The following is a 24,353-nucleotide window of genomic DNA, read 5'->3' as shown; positions in this document are numbered from 1 at the left end:
ACAAAGCCATTTTGGTCTGTTTTTTTTTGCTCTGGGACACTAAACTGTTTGCAAGAGTGCTGACAGATTTACTTTTTTAAGACACAAGCCCTGTACTTTCACTCATCCACCTCACATCCTCACTATCCTCCTTTTCATCTACAGTAACTCCCTTCCTCCCCTCCGTCTTCAACACGCGCCCTGTGTTATTTGAAAGGAGCTCTTCTTCAACAGCTGTTGATTCTCCCAGCTGCATTTTATAGCGAGGGAGAGTGCAAGTCTTGTCTTCAAGGCAGATGGTGGCTGGCTGGCCTGCCCGGTGGACACGTGGCACGTTGGACGACTGCAGACGGTGCTCCATCTCAATGAAGCTGCAGCTACAGTATGCCTGTACAGTGTAAAAACCTGCAATCACCTCACTTCCAATACAGCATGAGGCGAGCAGGCCGAGACTGGAATGCACCCCTCAAGTGAAAGATGTTTTTGAAAGTTTCTTTCCTTTGGTAATCATTGGTGTGTGAAGTTTATGGGTGTCACACAGCACCTGTTCCCTTATCTTGCATTTTGATGTTTACATTTTTTTCTGACCTGCAAGATAATAATTAGAAGCAAAAGAAAGTATTGTGGTTGAAAACTGTTAAATATTGTACCTTTATTTTCTCTACCCTATAATTTCCTCTCAGGGTCATGGTAGTCTATCCCAGCATGCACTGGTGACGCCCTGAGCTTGTTGCCTGTACAGCAGGCATGTTCAAACACTCTTCAATTCATCAATACAGGAAAGACCATAAGTAAGTCAAATAATGGGTTGTTTTTCCTTGAAGGCACAATACTCTGCCCCTAGGATTGTCTTGATTGATGTGTCTGAGGGCCCGAGATTCATCTGGAGCCTTTGGTTGGCCTGCAGGGATAAATGTCTACCTCACATTTCACATTACCTATCCATTAGAAGAGAAGGTCCTTCTGACAGAGCTTTTTGTGGACCAGAAAAACAGACACAGTGTTTGTTTTCTAATCCACGCTGTCTGTCTCCATGATACAAAATCCATCCATCATGTTGGAGGTAGAAAGCCTGTTTGGCTGCTATTTCCTGCCTTTGCTCTCACGTACACAGGGCAAAAATACCCATTCTAGCTGTTGTTATCTCATCAGCACGTTGAGGCAACATTGGTGGGTGCATGCTGGTCAGATAAGCCCGCAGGATGGTACAGTAAGAGATAGAGATGACATTAAGAGGTTCTCATGAATCACGAGTGGGAGCTGGTCAGTGTGCTGATGTCTATGGTCAAAGTTGAAAGCACACGGAAACCTGAACTCAGCACACACTTTTGAGTCATTTCCTTAGCTGGAAACTGAGGGATACCTCCTGTGGGGTGGGAACGAAAGACTTCCTCCTGAACACATTTTGACACACCGCTGACTGTAGATCACGTCTGGCTGATATCCAGCTTGAGATAAGGTCACAGCTTACATACTCTATGTGGAGATGAATCAAATCCAAAAATGTGCATCAAAGATAAATTCAAAAAAGGTTAGAATTAAAGCTTTCCTGAGAATTGCCAGGATCTGCCCTCCTCTGTGACCTATTACACACTGACAAACCACATTGCCTCATTTGTTTATTTTACTGTCTTGCAGGGCCGTCGCTCAGAATATGTTCACCCTCTGCTTTTGTGTCTTGAGAGCAAGCATACTGCGTCAGAGCTTACCACAAGGCCAGTAATGATGAAAGCCGCTCTAAATGCAGTTTTAATTTCATGGCTCTGTTAACAGGATGGATGCCCTTTACCTCCAGTCCCAGTCCACCCCCAGCACCTCCAACCCCACCCCACCCCCTCCTGGTTACTTTGTCACCGTTGTCATGAGCGCTGGAGCCAGCCAGAGAGGCATCCCAGGAATCTTTTTCGGCTGACCTGGCTCTCATGTAGAGTAATGGTGACATTGTCCAAGCGACAGGCTTGGCTTCTCTTTAATAGTGAATTTCAGCCCCTGCATCATGTATAAGAAGTCTGTGGCCCTCCTGGTGCATGAGAAAAGCATTTATATAAAACAGTGACTATACGCCCATCACCATTTCACTGAATTATTAAGCTCAAATAAACTTTCCAAACAAAGAACTATTAAACTGACATGGATTAATAACAGTTTTACAATTGACTGGAGCAGTGTGTTAAACCCACCAGCAGTGACAGGGTTAATCATACCCATATGGTGTACCAAGAGGTTTGGTCCAATGCTGCTGTGGGCCAACAGGAGAGGAAAGGCTGGGTGGGGGAAGAACAGAAGGGAGAGGACAGCGGGGCAGACACTCTCCAACACCTGCACCTGGTCACTTGATTTACACTCAGACACCCTCAAACTCCCTCTGAAGGATCAATGGACCAACATCTTGATCGCATCTTGGTGATGGTTGCTGCCATCCAGGCTTAAAGTTTTGGAAAGAGAGGAAGGGAAGCGTTAAGGGATCAGCTGTGTGTGTGTGTTTTTTTCTGGCTTTTTAAATGTTGAATGGAATAAATGCCTTCGGTTAATAGCGACTGATTAGGCAGCGTTTCTTTTTCCTCAAAAGGGAATTTGCAAAGCTATCGGATTGTTTATGCCTGCGCAGCGCTGTTGAGAGAGATTTTCCAATCCAGCTCCGAGGCGCAAAACGCGGGGTATGCAGCGGTAACATCCCGCAAGTTTTGGATCTCAAGAGGCGTAGCGGGTATCGAGAAAGTCTGAAATCAAAGGTAGGACCTTTAACTCGCTTCTGGCTTAACTTTTAACTCATGTTTGGTTACTCTGTATCGGAGTCTGAATGGTAGATGACTGAAGTGTGCACACATTTTGTTCGGTTATTTCTGGATGTTGAGTTCACAGGTAAGTGCGCACCCCTCCGTGGAAAAAAGAACGAGGTTAAAGGAATCCTATAATTATTTTTTAAAAGGGAAACCATATATATTATTACAGCAGAAGTTTAATCTGTTCTGCAGTGAACACCCAACACAGAAAACCAGCAGAAATACCGTCACTCATACGAAGTAAATTCAGGCCACCATACAGGGAGCTTTACAGGCACATGATAATGTTTTAGTCACATTTCCTGAGTGCTGCTTTTAGATATTTCAAGGTTTTTCACAAGATGAACGCTTACCCTTAGATTATTTTTCTCTCTTTATTTAAATGATGGCATATTAAATAAATAGAGCCCGAAGTTTACTTCATGAAGTAGATCAAGCCACAGACATTTTGCCTAGTTGTGTTGCTTAACCATTAACAAAAAAAATCAAAAATGGACTTGTAAACGTGTCTGCAGTGTTCATTTGATCATACGCTCATTTTATTATAAACAGTTGACTCATAACATCTCTGTGGCAAAGTTTATTCTTTTATGCATTTATTTTTTATGAGTCAAAGTGTTGCAGTGCTGTTTTAATGGGTGATCTTTTTTTTTTCCAAATACCTGTGACTCTCCATAACAAAAAAAAAGTGTCCACATCCTTTTGATTTCACATCTCATGGTGTAGATTTACAATAAAATATACAGTGTTTTCATAGGAGGGACAGAAATCAAGCTCCCCTGGTGAGCGGATATATGGCAACTGTGTGATTATGCCAGGAAGGCTGTGAGGCAGCTTCTGTTTTTCATTTCTAAATGTTCAGCAAGCCAGTCTTTTTAGCTTCATCAGAACCTTCTGATTTTCATTTTTCAATGTCGTTATCATGTAACGTGTCACACATTAAATGAATGCCATATTGTGAGAGACGTAATGAACATTTTGTGAAATCCCACTAGTTTTTCACCCTGAATACCTCTTCTTCTAAAAGCCCTTGTTTCGAGGCATGTACCATGTGCCACTGGAGGCCTTGGCTACATGGATGTCATGAGGAAAAGAAAAGCCCGTGGGATGGCTTATAGCCCGAGCAAAGCACACCTTCAGGGAGACAATTTAATGGATGTTATGGACTCAGCTTTTAGTATTCATAATTTATATGGGATCCTCTCCAGCAAAGTGCAGATGCATAATGAATGCTTGAGTTAAGGTCTAACAGTTAGGGTACGTTTCAACACCCCTAAACTGTCAGAAATTGTTTCAGCGAGGACTACCTGTTTCTTTGATCTGTCATGTATTTCACTCGTCAACTTCTGGAAGTACGTAGACGTGCTTTGTTGAAAGACAAGAGGGAGAGGCAGAGGGAATCACTGATGTGCACTGGAGTCTTGTTTTATGCAGTTTTCTTTGAAAATGCGGGATTAAATATATGTTTAAGAAAAGGTAATATGTTTAATAAAATGTACAAGACGCAGACAAGAGGACGTTAATCTCTTTTTTTTAGACTTTTTCCAAGCAACTGTGCTTGCAAATACCATTATACAGTCTTAACACATACCTCACTACATTTACACTTTAAATAAATAATAGGGCTGTCATATTTTCCAGAGCAGGTGTGAAGATTTGGACGTTGTTCTCTCCTGCCAAACTATACGTCTCTTAGAAGGCTTCAGGCCAAACTTCTGATCAGAGAGATCAGAGAGAGAGAGAGTCTCTCTTGCCTGTCCTTCCTTCTTTTTCTGTCTCATATTTCTCATGGGGCACTCTATAATAATAGTTCATTCCTCCTTTCTTTTTTCATCCAGATTTAGATCTCTGTGGGCTACCTGCATGACTGTTACCATGACAACATCTGGAGCCCAACTCCTCCTGTTGGCCTTATGTGTTTACAGAGGCTCGGGCCTGCAGCAGTCTGCTCCGCGAGTTCGCCTCTCCTTCAAAGGTGAGCTCATACAGATTAACTAAAACTCTTTTGACAGCAGGGATCATCATAATAGTTTCTTTTTACTTGTTTGGGTTCTCCCACAAAGTCACTGAGTCACTCACTCACATTACGTGCACACCCACGCACGAACACATCCACACCACCGGTTATGTTTCCTCTTTATACATATGTAAAGAACGTATTTCCTGCCACATGTCAAACAGTGCAACACTGAAAACAAAAGGTGGATATTACGTGTGGTTTGTTAATGCTAGTGCCCTTCGAAAAAGTTTCTCTCCACACCCTAAAACCCACACGCACTACAGCCTGACTTGTCATTTCATCTTTGTCTTTTGATGTGTCTGATACGACGACACGTGAAGGAAACACCTGAAATTCGATCAGTAGAGCAAAATGATATCGTAGAACTTTAATGTTTTGGCCGCAAGGTGTAAATTCAAGATGAGGGGAGATAGTGTTTTTAAAGTCTTTTATAGGCTTTTGGGATTTTCCCGTGTTGTCTGTTCCCTTCCTCATTGACTCTAATAGCAGAGATTCATGTTACAAATATGCGGATGACACCTTTGATCAAAACATTGTTGGATGATTACAGTTATTTCTGCATCTCTATCATGTTGTCACTTCAAATGCACCCACACATGTGTACACACTCACAAACACACACACGTCACACCTGAAGTGCCTGCAAGTAAGAATTAAAGGTGTGAATCAGATTTAAAAACATTCTTTGCTTTCATGTGGTGCTGAGGCAACACGTTTTGGTTCCAGGTCAGGTTTAGGGAGCGGTTTGGTGATATATCATGTTAAACTACAATGATTCGGTGAGAAACATGGCTTTTATTTATGATTTTGCACAATCTTTACAAGAACCATCTGAAGCAGATTAGAGGTGAGCTAATCATGACATCTGTGGTTGATAACAACCGGCAGTTGGAGTCGTCATGCAGTGCTGTTTTGAATTCAACTGATTTTATAAGACTGAAAACAGCTGCTTACATGCTGTACGTGGCCGTTGTGTGTTTGAGAATAATTGCTCTGCATTTTTGTATGACCTTTAACACTAATCCTCTTTCAGTAAACAGCTTATATACACCAGTATGTTTTTGTAGGAGGGTGCGCAAAGTAGTAGTCTGACCAATTACACAAGTTTGGTCTTGAACTTGATTACGTTCCTCCTCCTGTGAAGGATACAGGAATTCACATCTGTACAGAGTTCTCCATAACAAATTCTAATAGGAGCTGGTCCAGAACAGCTGAGAGGTGTTGAATTATTAGATTGTTGGTGAGGTCTTAAAGATAAAGCAGGCACATTCACAGACCTCAGTCACCCTTCCCCCTAATACCAAACAAAAAGGAGAAAAGTTGGATTTACTCCCCAACTGTTTTCTGCCACTCCAAGGATTTATTGTTCATTGTTTGTGACAGCGAGTCTCTTTGTTCCCAGAGGCGCCTGTGGAGGAGGTTTCGGGGCGGCTGGGGGACATGTGACTCTTTTGAACGAATGAGTCGGCTTGAGTGACACTCTGGGGTACAGGAGGCCTGCAGAGGATAGAGATCCTGTGTTGTTTCCTCTGTCACCGGGAAGTTGTGTCAGTTATTCGTACTTCAAAGGGATTCTCGTTTGACAGAATTAGTCAGCGTTGCTAGAGAGCAAAATGTGCAGTGTAATTGAAGCCACGTTTTTAGAATCTCGTGCTCTCATGGTGCTGTCACCAGTTTGTTCATACTTGAGATAGGCCTGGGACTAAACAGCAGCCGTCATTAGTGCCTTTGTGACAATATGTTGTCAAGTTGTAACATGAGAGCTTATAGTGGCCCAGCCACAGCTTCATACTTGAATCGTATGTCCTTCCCAGTGTTTCCCTATCAATGTCAGAATGTTGTCAGGGGATAAGTGTTTGCTGAATGTTTACCAGATGATGGCAGTACATTGTTTGCTATTTTTGGAGAATGGAGACATGTATAGGGGTGTGGTGTTTCTACATTTAGCCTGTTCAGTGAATCCACTATGGCCCAGTGGAGCTTGGCCAGAGGCTTGTTATCCTGTGTTTACCTCTCAGGAACAGAACCGGACCTCGTCCCACCTCAAAGACTCCATCCCGTGTTGTCCGGAGATCCGATTGCATAGATTATTTTAGCGACACCTTGACTGCATCCTGTTAACAGTGACCTCAAAAGGAAGATGGCAGTCACTTTGATGTAAATAAAGATTGTGCTTCCTGCTGAATCCCTGTAAGCCAGCTTCTGAGAGTCTCTGCGAACATTTGTCATTGTTTAAGCCTGCTGTCTTTAACATGCCTCTGCCATGTCCCAATGTCCTGTGCACATATGGTGGTCGATATCTTACACATGCCACAGATGTGTGTGTGTGTGTGTGTGTGTGTGGGTTGCTTTTTGTGTGTTCACAATATTGCAATAAATTGTTGGATGGAAGAATGAAAATAAATAACACTCAGAGGTAGAGTGCAGCGCTGAGTCCATTTGTCTCGCAGTAGATGAAAATTGTTCAATCAAGGCTTTCAGGAGATGAAAAAAGGAGAAATATTTTCCACTGCAGCGTGTCTTAACAGGTTATGCTCTGCTGAACACAATCCTGATCTTAAGAATTAACTCTGAGTTCCACTGACCGTGTTTCCTAAGGGACCTGCTTTTTCGTCTAACTCCACCGGGCATGTGGTGCCTTAAACTCAATCAGACAGTCAGGACACATAAAATATTGAGATCTTAAAAGCGAATATGTTTTTTAAAACGCCTGAAGTTGAGTTATATTTAATCAGTGACACATTTTCCATAAAAGAAGTGAGAAGGGTGTTGTTCAAGGGACCATAAGTTCATCCAAGTCAGTAATGAAACATGTTAAAGGTATAAAGGGAATAATGTGAAAAGATTTTGAGAGGTAACCTCTGCTCCCCCTGCTGGATAAGAAATAATAGGTTTTTCAAATGGTGTAGATGTTTTTTTTAACAAAGCTGCAACACTTTTCCCACAGAACTGATGGACACACGGGCAGCGCGACCCTTCAGTTTCTCCTTCAACACCAGCGACTATCGCATCCTCCTGATGGATCAGGACCAGGGCCGTCTCTATCTGGGCAGCCGGGAGTACCTGGTGGCTCTGGATATGCAAAATGTCAACAAGGAGCCACTCATAGTGCGTAAAAACTCCACCACCTTGCTTTTCCTTACATCCAGTCTATTTTATATGTGGCATTAAGTCTCTAAAATGCAGTGATCCCTAATAATCCAGTATTTTTGGGTGTCTGCTGTTCTAAAAAAAAAAACAGATCCACTGGCCAGCATCTGCTAAGAGAAAGGGAGAATGCCAGATGACAGGAAAGGGAAGACAGGTGGGGTCATGCATTTACATCCTGCTCTTTCAAAAATCTGACACTTCTGCTTTCATGACGGGACAATCACGATGATGATGTTTGAATTCCATTTGCGTTACTCTTCTTTGTCCAGGGGGAATGTGCCAACTTTGTGCGGATGATAGAGCCGTGGAACCGCACCCACCTGTACACCTGTGGAACGGGGGCGTACCAACCTATCTGCACATTTATCAACCGAGGCTGGAGGGCAGAGGTGAACACAAAGACATTTACAGTTCCCCCAGTGGGATTTACGGCAAAAATCCCTCTGGAGTAGGCCTGGAAATCTTTGTCCTGCTAAATATTTCAGGACTACAAACTGGGACACTGATTTGTTTATGATTTTCCCCATGCTCCCTTGTGACGTTTTAGTAATCTATTTTTATACATACTTCTTGTCTAATCTACTTCTGTAGGACTACCTGTTTAGGCTGGTCCCTGGGTATGTGGATTCAGGGAAGGGAAAATGTTCCTATGATCCCAAACAGGAGAACATTGCAGTTCTGATCAGTAAGACATGCTTCATTTATAAGTAGAAAAAAGTCTTTCAATTAAAATATTTCATGCTGCTGAATCACAAAGTCTCTCCTCTCTATTCTCTTATTTTCTCACCACTGCAGATGGTAACCTATATGCAGGGGTCCATATTGACTTCATGAGTACAGATGCTGCAATGTTTAGGACCATGGGAGGGAGAACGGCAATCAGGACAGAACAGTATGACTCCAGGTGGCTCAATGGTAAGTAAGTGTGGGTGTGAGGAGGTAAATGTCGCTGATTACAGGTTATAGCTCCTCTCATTTTATTTGACAACTACTTGCCTCAATCCTCTCTCTGCTTATCTGGTGTTATTCTCCAGAGCCCGTGTTTGTTCAGATCCAGCAGATCCCTGACAGTGCAGAAAGGAACGACGACAAACTCTACTTCTTTTTCCGTGAGAAGACTCTAGACTCCAGCGGTGGGGCAAGCCCCAGCGTTTTAGCCAGGGTGGGAAGAGTGTGTCTGGTGAGCAGAACCATATTGTATCTATCTAGCAAAAATACAGTACCAGTCAAATGTTTGGACACACCTACTCATTCAAGGGTTTTCTATGTTGTAGAACAATACTGAAGACATCAAAACCATGAAATGACACATATGGAATTATGTAGTAATCAAAAAAGTGTTAAACAAACCAAAATATGTTTTATATTTTAAATTCCTCAAATTATCCACTGTTTGCCTTCATGAGGTAGTCACCTGAAAGGGTTTTCAATTTACAGGTGTGCCTTGTCAAAGTTCTTGCCGTCTTAGGGCGTTTTCCCCTTGGTTCAGTATTTTTTCACACAGAGAAAGGGAACCAAAAAAAATCACATGGGCGGTGCATATGCAGAAAATAATAGACAAGTGTAAGAAAGCATTAAATGTAATGAGATGTTTGGTTGGAAGTGAAATGGGGACAGAGAGAACAATACTAAGAACTGTTTACACTGGATTAATAAGATCAGTATCAGATTATGGGTGTGTGCTGTATGGATCTGCAGCAAATACAGCTCTTAAAAAATTGGATCATATACAATATCTGGCTTTGAGACTGTGTACATGTGCATTTAAGACAACACCGACATCAGTATTACAGGTGGAAATGGGAGAAATGCCACTAGGAATAAGAAAGACACAGCTTTTACTGGTAATTAATGGGTTCATTTACAAGGACAAAGTCAAGATCATCCAACACAAGGAACTTTAAAACCCTGTTGGGAAAAGGAGAGGAGGGAAACAAACAGTTGAGGATGGATTACTGCACAAAAAGAAAGAGAGCTAAGAATATCTCAACTTAACAATAGTCCAACAGTAACATCACCAGCAATACCACCTTGGGTACTTCCTGATGCAACAGTTTTACCGGGAAAGGAAGGAAATAGTTAATAAGTTTTAAACACAGCTAAATTTATAGTTAGATGGTTTACCGGTTTACACGGGAGAAATGCTTGCTACACTATTAGTAGTACAATGGATGGAAGAAGCATGACCATTAAAGAGCAGTTGTGTGTTCACATTCATTTTCACATTCAAGTTTATCATTAGCCACTTTAAGTTAGTCATTCAGAGCAGACCAGATATTTTGGCAGAGATACAGCAAACGTTATAGAGAATTCAAATGATGGGACTCACTGTGAGATTATTATGGATACCAGCACATATTCATATTAAAGGAAACAAACTAACAGATAAAGTTGCAAAGAAAGCCACAAAAAAAGAACCACATTGATAGTACCAGTAACTACAGCAGGACGGAAGATAAAGGACGGGTTCACAATTTTTCAAGTCTGTCTTAAACAGTCAGGTGCCCAATTAATATGTAACATATTAAGTTTATCTGAAGCTAATATGAAGCTTTAGCTGTCCAAATTAGTCAAGTGAAATAAAAAAAAATGCAGTCTGTAATGTCTGTAATGTTGAAAAAAATCTTTCAACATTACAGTCTTTTTAGTGCCAAAGTCCCTCTTTTTGTTTACTTTACTTCCACCAAAGCTTAAATGGAAAACACTGTCTGAGGAAACACAAAGAGGGAATTAGATGCTAAAAAGACTGTAAATATGGCAGACTAATACAGACTGCTAAATCAATCAATCAATCAAACTTTATTTGTATAAAACTTTTCATACAGGTTCACAATTCACAATTGAAAGTGCTTCAGTAAGACAGAACAAATGTAGACAGTAAACAGTACAACAATTTGAGACTAATGCACATGAGAAATAAAAATTATGAAAATGTAATAAAATAAAACAGATTTAAAAACTATATTAACAAAATAGAGTGAAATTAAAAATCAGATTAAAGAACTAGATACAATCGATAAAAAAAACAAAGACAAATAAAATTGATGAGGGAAAAATAATATATTAATGATAATAAAATAAAACATCTTACAACATTTAATACAATTAAAATAAATGAATAAAATAAATAATGTATATAAGTAAATTCTTAATGGAAAAACTAGGCTAAAGAGGTAAGTTTTAAGTTTATGTTTAAAGATATCAGGTCCTCAGACAGAGACTCATATAAGCTTCAGATCAACTTTTAAATACATTTTTGAACAAAGTGACTGTGTGGACACACTGTGGATTTTGGCCCCAATCACTTACATTGAAGGCACATTTGAAGAGAATCTTTTAACAGCCGGTATGAACAGGAGGAATGATTACAGGGAGGAAAACCTCTTTCAATGTTCATATGGACACCTGGCTGTTGTTTTAAGACAGACTTGAAAAAACTGTGAACCTTTCCTTTTTAGAAAACGAATTTAACTGAGAGAATTTGAGGGTTTTATTTATCATAACAGTTGGTGGCAGTAATGCACCATTTCGTTGTTTGCAAACCGCCAATAAACCTCACGAAGAAGAAGCGAACCAAACTGCATCACTACAAGCCACGTGACAGCGTTCTCCCCGCTCATTGGTCAGATATGTCAGAGGCAGGAGCGAGAGCGTAAACAAAGGAACAAAGGTCCTGAAGGAGCCATCAGCCGGGAGAAATTACATCTGGAAGAGCTGAGTGTCATGAATACATCAACGAATAGCACAATTATAGCAAAAAAAATGGGAGGAGGGAAATAAAGGCAGCCAGCCACAGACAGAGTGGTCATTAAATAGGCTGAAAAATCGTGCGCTGGTTGGTAAGCACCCGGATGGCAATGAAAGACGCATCATGCAAGCTGAATTATAAGAAGTTGGGAGTTACAGATCATTCATTGGGAAGCAATACTCATCGCGGAATATTGTGAAACCACAGAAGCTGCAGCAGTACGTCTAGTTTGCGGGGAAATTCATCCGAAGAATAAGGTCCTGCAGAAGGCCTCCTGGGAAAATATAACGTCACCCTAGTCCAGGTGGGATCTCGAGCAATTGTTAAATTTAGGTCGGATCACATCGCAACAAGGTGGGAAAACGAAACGAGTCTCATTCAACCGGACCAGGTCTGAAAACGCCCTTAATGAGAGCATCAGCTGTGTTGTGCAGAGGAAGTGTTGTTATAAAGCACATAGCCTTATTCGACTGTAGTAATCCATATTATGGCAAAAACCACTCAACTAAGTAAAGAGAAGCGACAGTTTATCATAACTTTAAAAAATGAAGGTCAGTCAATCCGGAAAATTTCAAGAACTTTGAAGGTTTCTGCAAGTGCAGTCGCAAAAACAATCAAACGCTATGATGAAACTGGTTCCCTTGAGGACCGCCCCAGGCAAGGCAGACCGAGAGTTACCTCTGCTGCAGAGGATAACTTCATCAGAGTTATCAGCCTTGAAAATCGCCAGTTGAAGGCAACTCAGATTGGAGCCCACATCAATGCTTCCCAGAGTTCAAGTAGCAGACACATCTCAACATCGACTGTTCGCAGGAGACTGCATGAGTCAGGGTTTCATGGTCGAATTGCTGCAAAGAAAACACAACAGAGGAAGACCAATAAGAAGAAGAGAGGCGCTTGGGCCAAGAAAAACAAAGAATGAACAATAACCCAGTGAAAATTGTATTGCGGACTTTGTGTTCCCTCTGTGAAGCATGGAGGTGGAGGTGTGATGTTTTGCTGGTGACACTGTTGGTGATTTATTCATAATTCAAGGTACACTTAACCAGCATGACTACCCTAACATTCTGCAGCGACACGCCATCCCGTCAGGTTTGTGCTTAGTGGGACCATCATTTGTTTTTTTAACAGGACAATGACCCAAAACACTCCTCCAGACTATGTAAGGACTATTTGACTAAGAAGGAGAGTGATGGAGTGATGCATCAGATGACCTGGTCTCCACAATCACCCAATTTTAAACCCAGTTGAGATGGTTTGGGATGAGATCAGCCAACAAGTGCTCAGCATATGTGAGAACTGCTTTAAGACTGTTGTAAAAGAGTTCCAGGAATCTAAAATATGAAAGATATTTTGGTTGGTTTAACACTTTTTTGTTTACTACATGATTCCATATGTGTTATTTATTAGTTTTGATGTCTTAAGTGTTGTTCTACAATGTAGAAAATAGCAACAAAAAATAATAAAGAAACCCCCCTTGAATGAGTAGGTGTGTCCACACTTTTGATTGTTATTGTACATGCAGCTTATCTTGTAATAGGAAATGTTTTGAGCCATGAGAGAATTTCCTTCCTTTTTGTGATCAGTTGTTTTTTTAATTAACCTTTTTAATATATAGGAAACAATGAAACACAAGACCACTTATTACAGTAAATCATTAAAAAATAAGTAACAGAACAAACAAAATAAATATAGGCAAACAGCATTAGCTACAAGTACAGTAAGAAAAAAGACAGCAAACTGTGGAGACAAATGAAAAATTAAAAAAATAAGAGTGCAATTATCAACAAATACATAAATGAGGTGACACATTTTCCCTTAAAAATTGTAGGAATATTCCTCCCTTTATAAACATCGGAAAATTAGACCAAACTTCATAAAACCTCCCTTGGTATTTATTAGTCTGTGCAATTAGAGATTCAAAAGAGGCAATGTCTGTCATCAATTTAACCATTCAGTAAAATCGTTTTTTTTTTCTGATTCTTCCAATGATGGAGAACAATCGTTGAAGCGGCAGCACAAGTCCAAATATTTGTTTGTATATACTGGTGGCAGGAGAGACTGGTCTCCTAATAAACACAGCCAGGGAGGTTCTGGCAGTGGTCTATGCAGCCACTCTCCAATACTTTTAATAACTTGTTTCCAAGTAGGAGAAACAAAAGAACATTCCCACATTAAATTAATAAAAGTACCGGTTCAATTTTTACACTTCCAACAATAATTGTCATCCATGAGTCCTATTTTTTTGAAGTTTAACTGTTGTTAAAAAAAAAAAAAAGTTTCCATGTTTTTCTTAAGTTTTCACAGTTTCCGTACAGTGTTTGCCATCATTTAATAAAAAACTGATGCTGACTGTGCACTCCTAGGCAAATTAAAATAGGGTAATAGGTTGTTCTCCTTTCCACTTAATATAATCCCCAGACTCTTTACGCAGCTCCTTATTTGTAGATACCTCCAAAACTCCCTCTTCTCTGCTAAGCCAAAATCCTTTTAAGCTCTTGACGGGACTGAGAAATGTTTGCTCTGTACAAATGACTTTCCTGATATTCTTATCCAACCATGATTTCACAGAATAGTTTTTTTTCCTATCAAGATTAATGGGTCATTCCAAATTGATGAATATCCTTGCTTATATTAAGAGATATGTAACAACTTATGAGCGTTTACCCAGATCTCTGGAATGCTCTGAGATTGGGTTATTATTAATACTTGGTACATTTTTCTGTGACAACGCCTCTCAAATCTGTATCCATTATTCCAATGTTTAGACAATTTTGTCATTTTAAATGATATTCCATACAACTCTACATTTGGTAATCACGCCCCTCCTAAATTCCTTGTAGTGTATAATTTAATAATGTTAATTCTTGGTTTGACCTAATTTCCTTCCTGTCCAGAATGATGAAGGAGGGCAGAAGTCCCTGGTGAACCGCTGGACAACGTTCCTGAAGGCTCGCCTTATCTGCTCAGTGATAGGCGAAGATGGAGTGGAGACACGATTTGATGAACTACGTGAGGCCACAATAAAAATAAGCACTTTGTTTAAACTGACTGCATTTTAATTGCAGCTGCTTTTATCATTGTCTTATTGATTTATGTGTCATTCGTCTTCCAGGGGATGTATTTATTCAGCCTACACAGGATGAACGAAACCCTACGGTGTATGCTCTCTTCACTACAGCCGGGTGAGTCGATGGAAAACGATGGAAAACATTTAATGAAATAAGGAACGTTTACTTCAACGAGTTCAAGTAATTTCAGATTTCAAAGAGCTTAATGACCTCTCAAAATTAAAAATACTCCTAGGAGAAGGAGCCCAATATGTATCAATATGCCACAACCTGAGGGACAGTGAATGACCTAGACACACACACACACACACACACACACACACACACACACAAATTAATTTCTTTCATTCAACCTTTATTTAGACTCGGAAATATATTGAGGTAGAGACGTCATTTACAATATAGCCAAGCAAAAATACAAACAACACATCCTCTGCGCCAAGAAACACAGATAAAATACTTGGATAAAAATGCCAATAAAAAAGTAAAAGTAATTAAAAAAAAACAAACTAGTAAAAATACAAACATATTAAAACCTAACCTAAACATATTTAAAAAAAAAAAAATAAAGCACTGCAAATGAGTCAGCTGAAAACAAGGGCAGTTGGAAGTGAAATAAGATGAGGTTAAAAATTTATATTGCCCTAGGGATAAAAATGAGGTAAGCTTTAAAATGTTCTGCATGTAATTCCAGGTTGCAGGTGCACAGTGCAAAAAAGTGGATTTTCCAAGCTTAGTAAAAACAGCTGGCACCTGCGTGTTGGATAGGGGCCCACATTAAAAGACAACTACGAAATAATGTAAGGGGGTAAAAAAAAAAAACCCAGTAAGGGCCTTTATAAATAAATAAAACCCAGTGTCTGTCACGCCTTACAGGGAGAGAGAGGGCCACCCAACTTTAGCACACAGCTCACAATGACGACTATTATAATTATCACCAGTAATAAATCTTAGTGATAAACAGCGTCCAAGGACTTCAGAGTCACAGTTTAAGCATGCTTAAAATGTCACCAAAATCCAATACTGATAGGAAAGTTGCCTTAATAAGCGTCCTTCTACAATGCAGAGGAAAACAAGTTTTATTCCTATAAAAGAAACCTATTTTTTTCCTCAAATTTGTTCACCAGATTAGTCAAACGATATTTAAAAGTTATCAGTTAAATACATAGTATTATTAGTTGAATACATGCATAGTATATACTGTATATATATAATTCATGTATATCAATCTATTAATGTTGTGTTAATGTTCATATTATTGTTATTTTATCCTGTCCAAATATTTGGAAAAATTGTATTTTGATACTTTGGCAACATTGTTCTTGAAACATTTATGCCAATAAAGCTCATAGAATTTAATTAATAATTTCACACCTCACGCAGCCTCATCACCTCTTTTTTTTTTTCTTACACTTTCAAACATTTCTGTGGCCGATTCATGCTTTAATTTCAGGGGTTGGGTGCAAGCTGCCTCCTACCTCTACTCTTAACTTAATTGTCTGTTTCTGTTCTAGCTCTGTGTTCAAGGGCTCAGCTGTCTGCGTCTACTCAATGGCTGATATCCGCAATGTCTTCAATGGACCATTTGCCCACAAACATGGTCATAATTACCAGTGGACAGAGTATACTGGCAAGATTCCCTACCCACGGCCAGGAACGGTATGTCTCAGTCATGTTATCTGCAATGTGATGCATTTAAATTACACTTACACAAACCTATATCAAAAGAAAACCTCTTCTTCCTTCCCACCTAGTGTCCAGGAGGAACCTTTACTCCTGGTATCCGCTCCTCCAAGAACTTCTCAGATGAGGCTGTGAATTTCATCAGAGCCCATCCCCTCATGTACCATCCGGTGTATCCTATCCACCGCCGCCCCCTGGTGGTGAGAACTGGCGTGGACTACCGTTTCACTGCCCTGGTGGTGGATCAGGTGGATGCCGTGGACGGACGCTATGAGGTGCTCTTCCTGGGGACAGGTGAGACAGCTGCAGGTCTGATGGCTGAATGATTATAAACAAGTGAACAAAAAAAAAATGTAGATCTTAAATGTAACTTCTCTCACTCTCAGATCGAGGCACTGTCCAAAAAGTTATAGTTTTACCTAAAGACCCAACCAGCATGGAAGAACTGACACTAGAGGAAGTGGAGGTTTTCCGGGTATGTCAGAATATGTGGTTCCCCAAAGACTAAAATACACTGATCTCAAAGATGAAGTATTACTGATTTATCTTTTTTCTATTTATCAACTCACAGACCAGAGCTCCTGTTAAAACAATGAAAATATCTTCTAAAAGAGTAAGCATCTTGTTCTTTTAAGACAAATGTGACTTAGTGATACACATTTCAGTGCGTATACTGAAACTGATTCCTCATAACCACGTTGAGTTGAGTTTGTTTTGCTTTTGTTTCCGCAGCAACAGCTGTATGTGTCATCAGACGCGGGGCTGACCCAAGTATCGCTGCACCGCTGTGGTGTGTATGGCAGGGCCTGCTCTGACTGCTGTCTGGCCCGGGACCCCTACTGCGCCTGGGATGGAGAGAGCTGCTCTGCCTTCACTCCGTCCACCAAGAGGTCAGGGACATCTCATATCTTCACAGTGCGCTGTTTCTAGACTATAAAGTGAGGATGTGTCAGTTAAACTTAATCCGTATCTCTGATCTTTGTCTCAGGAGGAGCAGAAGACAGGACGTTAAACATGGTGATCCACTGAGGCAGTGCAGAGGCTTTAATGCCAAAGGTGTGGCAATTTTTTTGAGTTTAAGGATAGTTATTATGAATTATAATTTTTTTGTTTGCTTAAAGCAGATGTCACTATTTCTTCTCTCTATATCTGTGCAGTGGAGAAACGTTTGAGAGAAACAGTGCAGTTTGGGGTGGAGGGCAGCAGTACCTTCTTGGAGTGTCAGCCTCGCTCTCCTCAGGCCACCGTCAAGTGGCTCTTCCAGAGGGAGGGAAAGAGGAAAGTGGTGAGGAAGAACATTTATATTTTTCTAAATGTTAAAGGAATAGTTGGATATATTGGTAGATATGATTATTCGCTTTCTTGCTTACCACTCTCATATTTGTCAGGTAAATATACTTGTTGACACCAGGAGTAACTCTGACCAATAGTCCGGCCTGTACCTCATGTACAACCACAGCTTGCCATATTTGCACTTAGATTTCTTTATGCATTAAACCAATGAGATAAAACATGTTTATTATTGAGATTTAGATGTGTTGGTAGGTGGATTTTGTTACTTTTGGGCAGAGCTAGGCTAGCTGCTTCCTTCTGTTTCCAGTCTTTATGCTAAGCTAAGCTAACCAACCTATTTACCGGACAGATATGAGAGTGGTATCGATTTTCTCATCAACCCAGTTGTAATCTGTATATAAATCCAAATTCATTGTTCCCTCTCTTTGACTTTCCTGCTGTTTCACTCTTTTTTTTTTTCTGCAGCTCAACCGTGTAGGAGGCGTCGTGAAGACCAACCATGGTATCCTTCTTAAGTCTCTTAACCAGTCAGACGCAGGGCTCTACCACTGCCTCGCCACTGAGAACAACTTTAAACACACAGTGGCCCGTATGGCGCTGCGCATCCTGGATCGAGACATCGTTTTAGCTCTCACTGCTCAAGATGAGGACGAAGAGCCAAAAACTCGCCAAGCGGGACCTTACCCGCAGCCTTCCCTTGTCTCCACTCCCTTCCCACCTGAGATAAGACTGATTAACCAATACTGCCAGTCCTACTGGGAGCAGCTCAATCCCAAACAGCAGCAGCAGCGTAAACGCACCAGCCGCAGGCACACAGAGAGCCAGGACCAAGGCCTCGGCTAGAGGACAAGACTGACGCTGTCCAACACTGGCCTGTCTGGACTTCATGGTGGACTTTTATGTTTTACATGCATGTTTGTGCATCACCTACTTGCATTGCAGGTGATGCTGTCATGCTGTACTATACTCTTGGTTTTGTCAGTGTCAGCCTAGTAAATACATATGTATATTTTACATCACTGATGACCACATTCCAAAGATTACCGTACATTTTTGAATACTGATATTTTTCAGGTATCAGTTCATGTTAGTTTATCATAGAAATCAGCTTACAGACTTGATACTTGATTGATCACCTACCACAGGGATTGTTTTAAAACCTTTTCCTCTTGGCGCATCAAGGTGCTTTGTGGGATCATGTCACTATCTGAGACTTCAGAATCACTGTTCAATGGTTTTATTGTAAGAAACTTTTAAAAAAACACACATTATCCATTTCACAACGTTCATGTTTGCTTATTATTCGTCTTCCAGGTTTCATTTTACAACAGCTCGTTTTAAGCAGGGAGTTTTACCAGCTGATTGTTAAATGTCAGTCCTCGAATGCACCAAGAAGGAAGAGTTTTCAGAACACAACTGGATTACCATGCAGTTACAATTTTACCGTGACAAAAAAATAACAGACACTGTTCATAGTTTGACTTTCATGCTACAATCAACTAAAACCAGCTGCTGCCTGGAAAATAGTAATGTTTTGGAAAATAGTTGGTGTCATGTAGGTATATGCAACATGTAGTTAACGGGCTACAACATGCAAAACCACAAGTATGGTCCTTTTAAGTATCTTGAAACAGAAATGTAATATATTGATTGTGAATATAATATATATGGTCAGGTCATTGGATTACTCTTGTATTGTATGAAGATAATATGATGATATAAATGCATAGGTTGCATGCGTATCTGTTGTTGTTTGTTGCAAGTTGTACATTTTACTGTTGTTCTGTTCTCAACCTTGGTGTGTAATGATGTTTGTAAGGTGTAATGTGTTCTGTTAAGCTAATTCCATTGGATGTTGTCATATAAAGACTCCCTTACTGCCATGTGCTCTATAGTGACCTACAGTATGTGAGTGTTGAAGATATGAATAGCATACAGTGTTCTTGCAGTTATGCACTTTGTCGGTGGTGGTATTAGAGGGAATTGGGATGTTTGCACAGATGTATGAGTAAATGATACAAGGAACATAATTTTATATGTACAGTATGTTATTATAAAAACGGGAATGAAAATGGCTCAGATTTAATATTGATTGTTGGTGTTCTGTCATATGCTGTATTTTTAAATGGCTCTTTTTAAAGGAAGTGCAAGGAACAAGATATTTTCCAGTCAGAGCCACCATTCACCTTCATTGTGAGTAACACAGTGCTACGTATGTGCCGTCATGCTGATAAATCCCTACACTGGAAATGTTCGAACAAATATATAAACATTTCAGAATCCTCTTAAAATTGTCCTTTCCAGTCCTTTGTATTGAGTTTGATTGTTTATTCATATAATCAGCTACACAGTTTCAGTCATAAACAAGTCATACCCTAGTTTGCAATAACTGAGCATGTAACAAGTCCAACAACAGATATTGTAACAGTGTTACAATTCAGAGGTTTACAACTAAAATCGTACAGAACAAGGCTCAAAATCCACACTAACCAAGGACCTTTAAACTAGTCATCCCATTCGTCGTCGTCCTCATCTTCATCTCCACCATCCTCTTCACTTTCATCTGAAAGAGAGGACAAAACATGGTCAGGAAAACAAACTTTTCAACCTCACCCTTTATGTAAAGGTGGAATTAATGTTCTAATATTTACCAGAGGAATGGATGACTTTACTCCTCTTCTGCATGACCATCATGAGAGCACCAACGATGCCCTCACCTGACTCCGGCGTTGTAGGTGGAGCTGCATCAGGACTCTCTGTCACCTGTAACACACACCAGGATGTGTTGTAGTATGACAAGATGTGTATGTTTATATATGGCATATATGAAATGTTTTGGAGAAAAAGAAAATGAAAAGAAGTATGCTTTACATTTCTGAGCTTCTTCCCCAGTCGGATCTGATCCAGCAGAGCTCCCCTGCTGTCTCCTCCTCCTCCTCCTCCTCCTCCGGATGAAGGGGGAGGTGGTGGTGGAGCACCAGCGAGGGGAGGAGGTGGTGGGAAGTCTGAAGTTTGGGGAGGTGGAGGGGGCGGAGGAGGAGGAGGAGGAGGAGGAGGCCCTCCACCTCCTCCTCTGTTGGGTGTAGATGGTGCAGGAGGAGGTGGGACACCCATAGAGCGCTGTTGGTGAGAAGGTGGTGGGGGAGGAGGCGGGCTTTGGAAGGACTGAGAAGACTTCGAGGATGGCGGTGAAGGGAAGTGAGAAGGTGCAGAGTGTGCTGGTGGCGGCGGTGGTGGAAGACCGCCTCTGCTTGTCGGAGGTGGGGGTGGCAGGCCTCCACGTTGCGGAGGTGGCTGGGAGGACGGAGATGCTCGCTGTGACTGGCCTGGGACAGGAGGCAGGGGGCCAGAACGACCTCGTGGAGGTGGAGGGGTTGGACCGGGGCCTGGCACGGGAGGCAGAGGCCCTTGTCTGCCAGGTGGAGGGGGTGGAGGTCCAGAAGCTACAATGCAGTGGAACAAGATATGCATTACAGTACAGCCCAGCTTTACATTAGTCTGTAGGGAGTACTGAGATTGATATGGAGGAATAAAATGATGCCGTCTAACCTCCTCTGTTCACCTCCCTTTTGACTGCGTCCATGCCTCCAGACTGCTCAATGACATTGTAGATGAGCTGGGAGGTCGCTTCATCCCTCATCTCAGCTTCACTGATTCCAGCTTGGGAGAGCAGCTTCCACAGGTCAGGATCAAGGTTGTTGGGATCCCAGCCAACATGAGTAACATGCCTGACAGGAAGGAAACAAAAGGAGACAATAATACGGTGACACTTGTGGAAAAGTCATTGTAAAACAACATCCTCTGTAGATATTAACCAAACTTCAATGCGTGAGATCAAGGCAACACAATAATTGGCTCAAACACTCACTTAAATCCACTGGGTGCTCCTATGTCTGCTTTGGAGAGTTTGGGGCCCTTTTTCTTGCTCTTCTTGTCCTTCTTCCCTTTGCTGCCCAGAGGTAAGGAAGCATGAACAGGTGCAGGCATTGAACGGTAGCGTGAGGTCTGGATATCTGGGTTCTGGATGTCCACAGTGGCCATGTGAAAATTACCAGGACTGGCAGATGCTGAGATGTGAGATACAGAGAACATGCAGATTAGTATTGATTTAATGTCATGCATCATTGGTGGTAGTAATAGTTACAGTAGAGACATGTTGAGGCGAAGGAGCTACACACTTTTTTCATGTGGGACTGGAGGCAGGGAACCTCTGTCTACAGTTATGGGAACAAAAAGAAGAAATTAATGCATTTACTCTTTTAATATGCTAAATATTTGAATGACATATAATATCCATCAAGTTTATTGTATCTTACCACTATGCTGCGGGGGGCGCTGTTTCTTGTCTGTAAATAACAAGGAGGTGAGAGAAACCATTTTGAATCAATTTACACTATAAAACAATATTTATAGGGATGAGAACCTTCAATATTGTCACCTATTGTCTAAATGAGGAAGAAAGAAACAATTGATCTAATAGAATTTAACAATAACGAAGGACTCACTTGGCTAAAAATGAATCTCATTTAAGAAATTAATTTTTACTAGAAACATGCATAGAACATATCAGCCCATAAATATATAAAATAACATATTGCAGTATAGCGAATATGGCAATGAAACATAATGTTGAAAATGTAGTTTATGCATGCTCATTATAAATATAAACAACAACGTGGCAGCTATGAACTCACTGACCTTGTCGGTTTTGTCTTTGGTTGATTTTCTCCTCGACAGCATTTTGGAAGGCTTCTGCTTCCCGTTGCTCAGAAAAGTTCAGTCCGACTTGACAGTCCTGCATTGTGTAAGAAATGAACAATGAATCATATACACATGTCTGTAAAACTGTCTGTCTCTAAAAATTACATCAATGATCTAATGATGATTTAACACAAATATTTGCAGGGCATAACATCATAACCAGCCAACAGAAATTAAAACCAAAAGTTGAATCTAAAATTGGAGGAAGAGGTCATATGAGGGTGTGCTTACATCTGCAGCAAAGGTATGAAAGTATGGCAGTTGCGGTGAGTAAACAATTTGGTTATAGAGCTCCTGCTCCCAAATCATCCTCCCTGCCTGTGGAAAAAACATTATTAACATTTCAGTCTCTCAATAATAATACTGTGAGATGTGAGCCATCTTGTTACTTTAGTTTCAATTCACAGGACAACATACTGCAAGCACAGGGCCTAAACATTGTTATGCAGCATTGTCATGTAAATCTTGTTATACTGGCACCATTGTCTGAGACGTTACCTTCAAATCAAACATCCGTATGAAGTAGGAGCGCTGGGGGTTGTCTTTGACGAAGCAGACCACTCCAGTGTGCTGCAAGCTCCACATGGATGAACTGTTCGGCAGAGCCATGAACAACTGTGCTACTCCGGTGGCCATAGACTAAACACACAGACACAGATATATATTGAAAGCAGTTCAGTGCTGATAGGGTTCTTCGTAGCATTTTATTACAGTTGAAATGTAAATTTGCAGTTTTGTGGTGAGGATTCACTTCCTTGTTTGCTTTCATTTGTTCAGATAACAGCTTTAAGTGCTGTGGTGCATTACATTTACAGATGTTTAAGTCATTAAAATGTCATTAAATGTCATGAAAAAATGGTATTCTATTGCTTCCTTTGTTAGGCCAGTCTGACACATCTATGTTTATCTTGGTAGCTAAAAGAAATCAAGGAACAAAGCAACTTCTGCTATAGAGTAACACTAAACCCAACGATAATGTCTAATTCTGACAGCAGAGGAAGAAATGGTTCAGTCACAATTTCCTGTTACAGCTACCTCCTTTTTGATGACCTAATGTAAGTTATTATTTTAAACTGCCTTTGCGTCAACGTACAGTAGATTACTTTAAAGTCACTTGAAAGAAAATATATGTCAGAATAATTACAATAAGCTGAAATTTACCTGAATATATAAAAGTGATTTAAAAAAGTGAGGAAATAAACTAACAAAAAGCTGTTGAGAAAGAGTCAAACTTAAACATTTTTGTTAGTTAAGATGAGTATATAATGTAAAAGTTCTCAACTCTGTGTTAAACTATCAACTTTGCTCATTCAGATTCAGGAGATGATGTTTAAAAACCAAAAGCAAGAGAGAGAAGTTTTCGAAAGCTGAAACAATTTCCATTTTCATGCGGCAACTAGAACAACCTGTGCTATTTTGGATACCTCCTCCTCTCAATTTGTGAATAAAACCTTCTATCTGAGAGCAGCACACAAGTTAGGACACGTACAGCGGATATCATACCCACAGTGGGCAATCCCCTCCCTGGTCAGTCCACAACTTACAGCACACCTTCTGCCCATCAACTCCTCCAGCTTTTCATTTTCCTGTAAGGTCAGCAGAGAGCTTTGGACGCTCTCCAATTTAGCTTTAGATCCACGACTCATGGTCCTCTGATAAATCCTCCAGTGTCTCTTAAATTATTGTGTACAGCATCTGAAAAGGCGTCCTCTCAACACTGTCAGAGTACAAAGCTATAGCGTCAAGGAAGTTTCTCTTCTCTGTTCTATGCACACATCTACTCAAAGCAGGAAACGGACAACCGCACTTCTCTAACCCCCGCTTTTCTTCTGTCTCTCAGACGCAGTGTTACTTCCATTTTCAGA

At 40.6% G+C, this 24,353-nt stretch overlaps 2 protein-coding genes across 4 annotated transcripts; one reads left to right on the top strand and one right to left on the bottom strand.

Moving 5' to 3' along the window:
• The first annotated feature begins 2,246 nt into the window (after positions 1–2,246).
• On the top strand, positions 2,247–18,981 carry sema3ga (sema domain, immunoglobulin domain (Ig), short basic domain, secreted, (semaphorin) 3Ga). Of its 2 annotated transcripts, XM_044351534.1 has the most exons (19): positions 2,247–2,454; positions 2,549–2,711; positions 4,601–4,737; positions 7,730–7,890; positions 8,024–8,086; positions 8,202–8,321; positions 8,524–8,617; positions 8,728–8,847; positions 8,967–9,112; positions 14,578–14,692; positions 14,796–14,865; positions 16,266–16,410; positions 16,506–16,728; positions 16,821–16,909; positions 17,006–17,047; positions 17,167–17,324; positions 17,423–17,490; positions 17,592–17,719; positions 18,193–18,981. In XM_044351534.1, exons 3-19 carry the CDS (start codon positions 4,626–4,628, stop codon positions 18,568–18,570), a joined length of 2,232 nt encoding a protein of 743 aa, XP_044207469.1. In that variant the 5' UTR covers positions 2,247–2,454; positions 2,549–2,711; positions 4,601–4,625; the 3' UTR covers positions 18,571–18,981. The 2 variants fall into 2 exon arrangements, with proteins under 2 accessions (XP_044207469.1, XP_044207468.1); XM_044351533.1 differs by having other exon boundaries at positions 2,247–2,711.
• Positions 18,928–24,306, bottom strand: LOC122982332 (wiskott-Aldrich syndrome protein-like). Of its 2 annotated transcripts, XM_044351536.1 has the most exons (12): positions 24,033–24,305; positions 22,987–23,127; positions 22,720–22,806; positions 22,426–22,522; positions 22,044–22,073; positions 21,906–21,941; positions 21,596–21,794; positions 21,277–21,455; positions 20,793–21,170; positions 20,599–20,660; positions 20,379–20,490; positions 18,928–20,290 (listed from the first exon to the last, which is right to left on the bottom strand). In XM_044351536.1, exons 1-12 carry the CDS (start codon positions 24,132–24,134, stop codon positions 20,232–20,234), a joined length of 1,482 nt encoding a protein of 493 aa, XP_044207471.1. In that variant the 5' UTR covers positions 24,135–24,305; the 3' UTR covers positions 18,928–20,231. The 2 variants fall into 2 exon arrangements, with proteins under 2 accessions (XP_044207471.1, XP_044207470.1); XM_044351535.1 differs by having other exon boundaries at positions 20,599–21,170; positions 24,033–24,306.
• Positions 24,307–24,353: the final 47 nt, after the last annotated feature.

This window comes from Thunnus albacares, chromosome 5, assembly GCF_914725855.1.
Source record: "Thunnus albacares chromosome 5, fThuAlb1.1, whole genome shotgun sequence".
NCBI lineage: Eukaryota > Metazoa > Chordata > Actinopteri > Scombriformes > Scombridae > Thunnus > Thunnus albacares.
Note: the sequence above shows the minus strand (reverse complement) of the source record. Positions and strands in the feature narration are given on the sequence as shown.

Bases quoted from the DNA above. Each gene is read 5' to 3' on its own strand.
- LOC122982332 (XM_044351535.1), bottom strand. From the start codon at position 24,134: ATGAGTCGTGGATCTAAAGCTAAATTGGAGAGCGTCCAAAGCTCTCTG. The intron at 21,795-21,905 runs GTGTGTAGCTCC...CTCACATCTCAG, and splicing joins TCCAGTCCCACATGAAAAAA to CATCTGCCAGTCCTGGTAAT. The intron at 21,171-21,276 runs GTTAGACGGCAT...ACTGCATTGTAG, and splicing joins AAGGGAGGTGAACAGAGGAG to CTTCTGGACCTCCACCCCCT.
- sema3ga (XM_044351534.1), top strand. From the start codon at position 4,626: ATGACTGTTACCATGACAACATCTGGAGCCCAACTCCTCCTGTTGGCC. The intron at 8,322-8,523 runs GTGAACACAAAG...CTACTTCTGTAG, and splicing joins ACCGAGGCTGGAGGGCAGAG to GACTACCTGTTTAGGCTGGT. The intron at 16,411-16,505 runs GTATGTCTCAGT...CTTCCCACCTAG, and splicing joins CCTACCCACGGCCAGGAACG to TGTCCAGGAGGAACCTTTAC.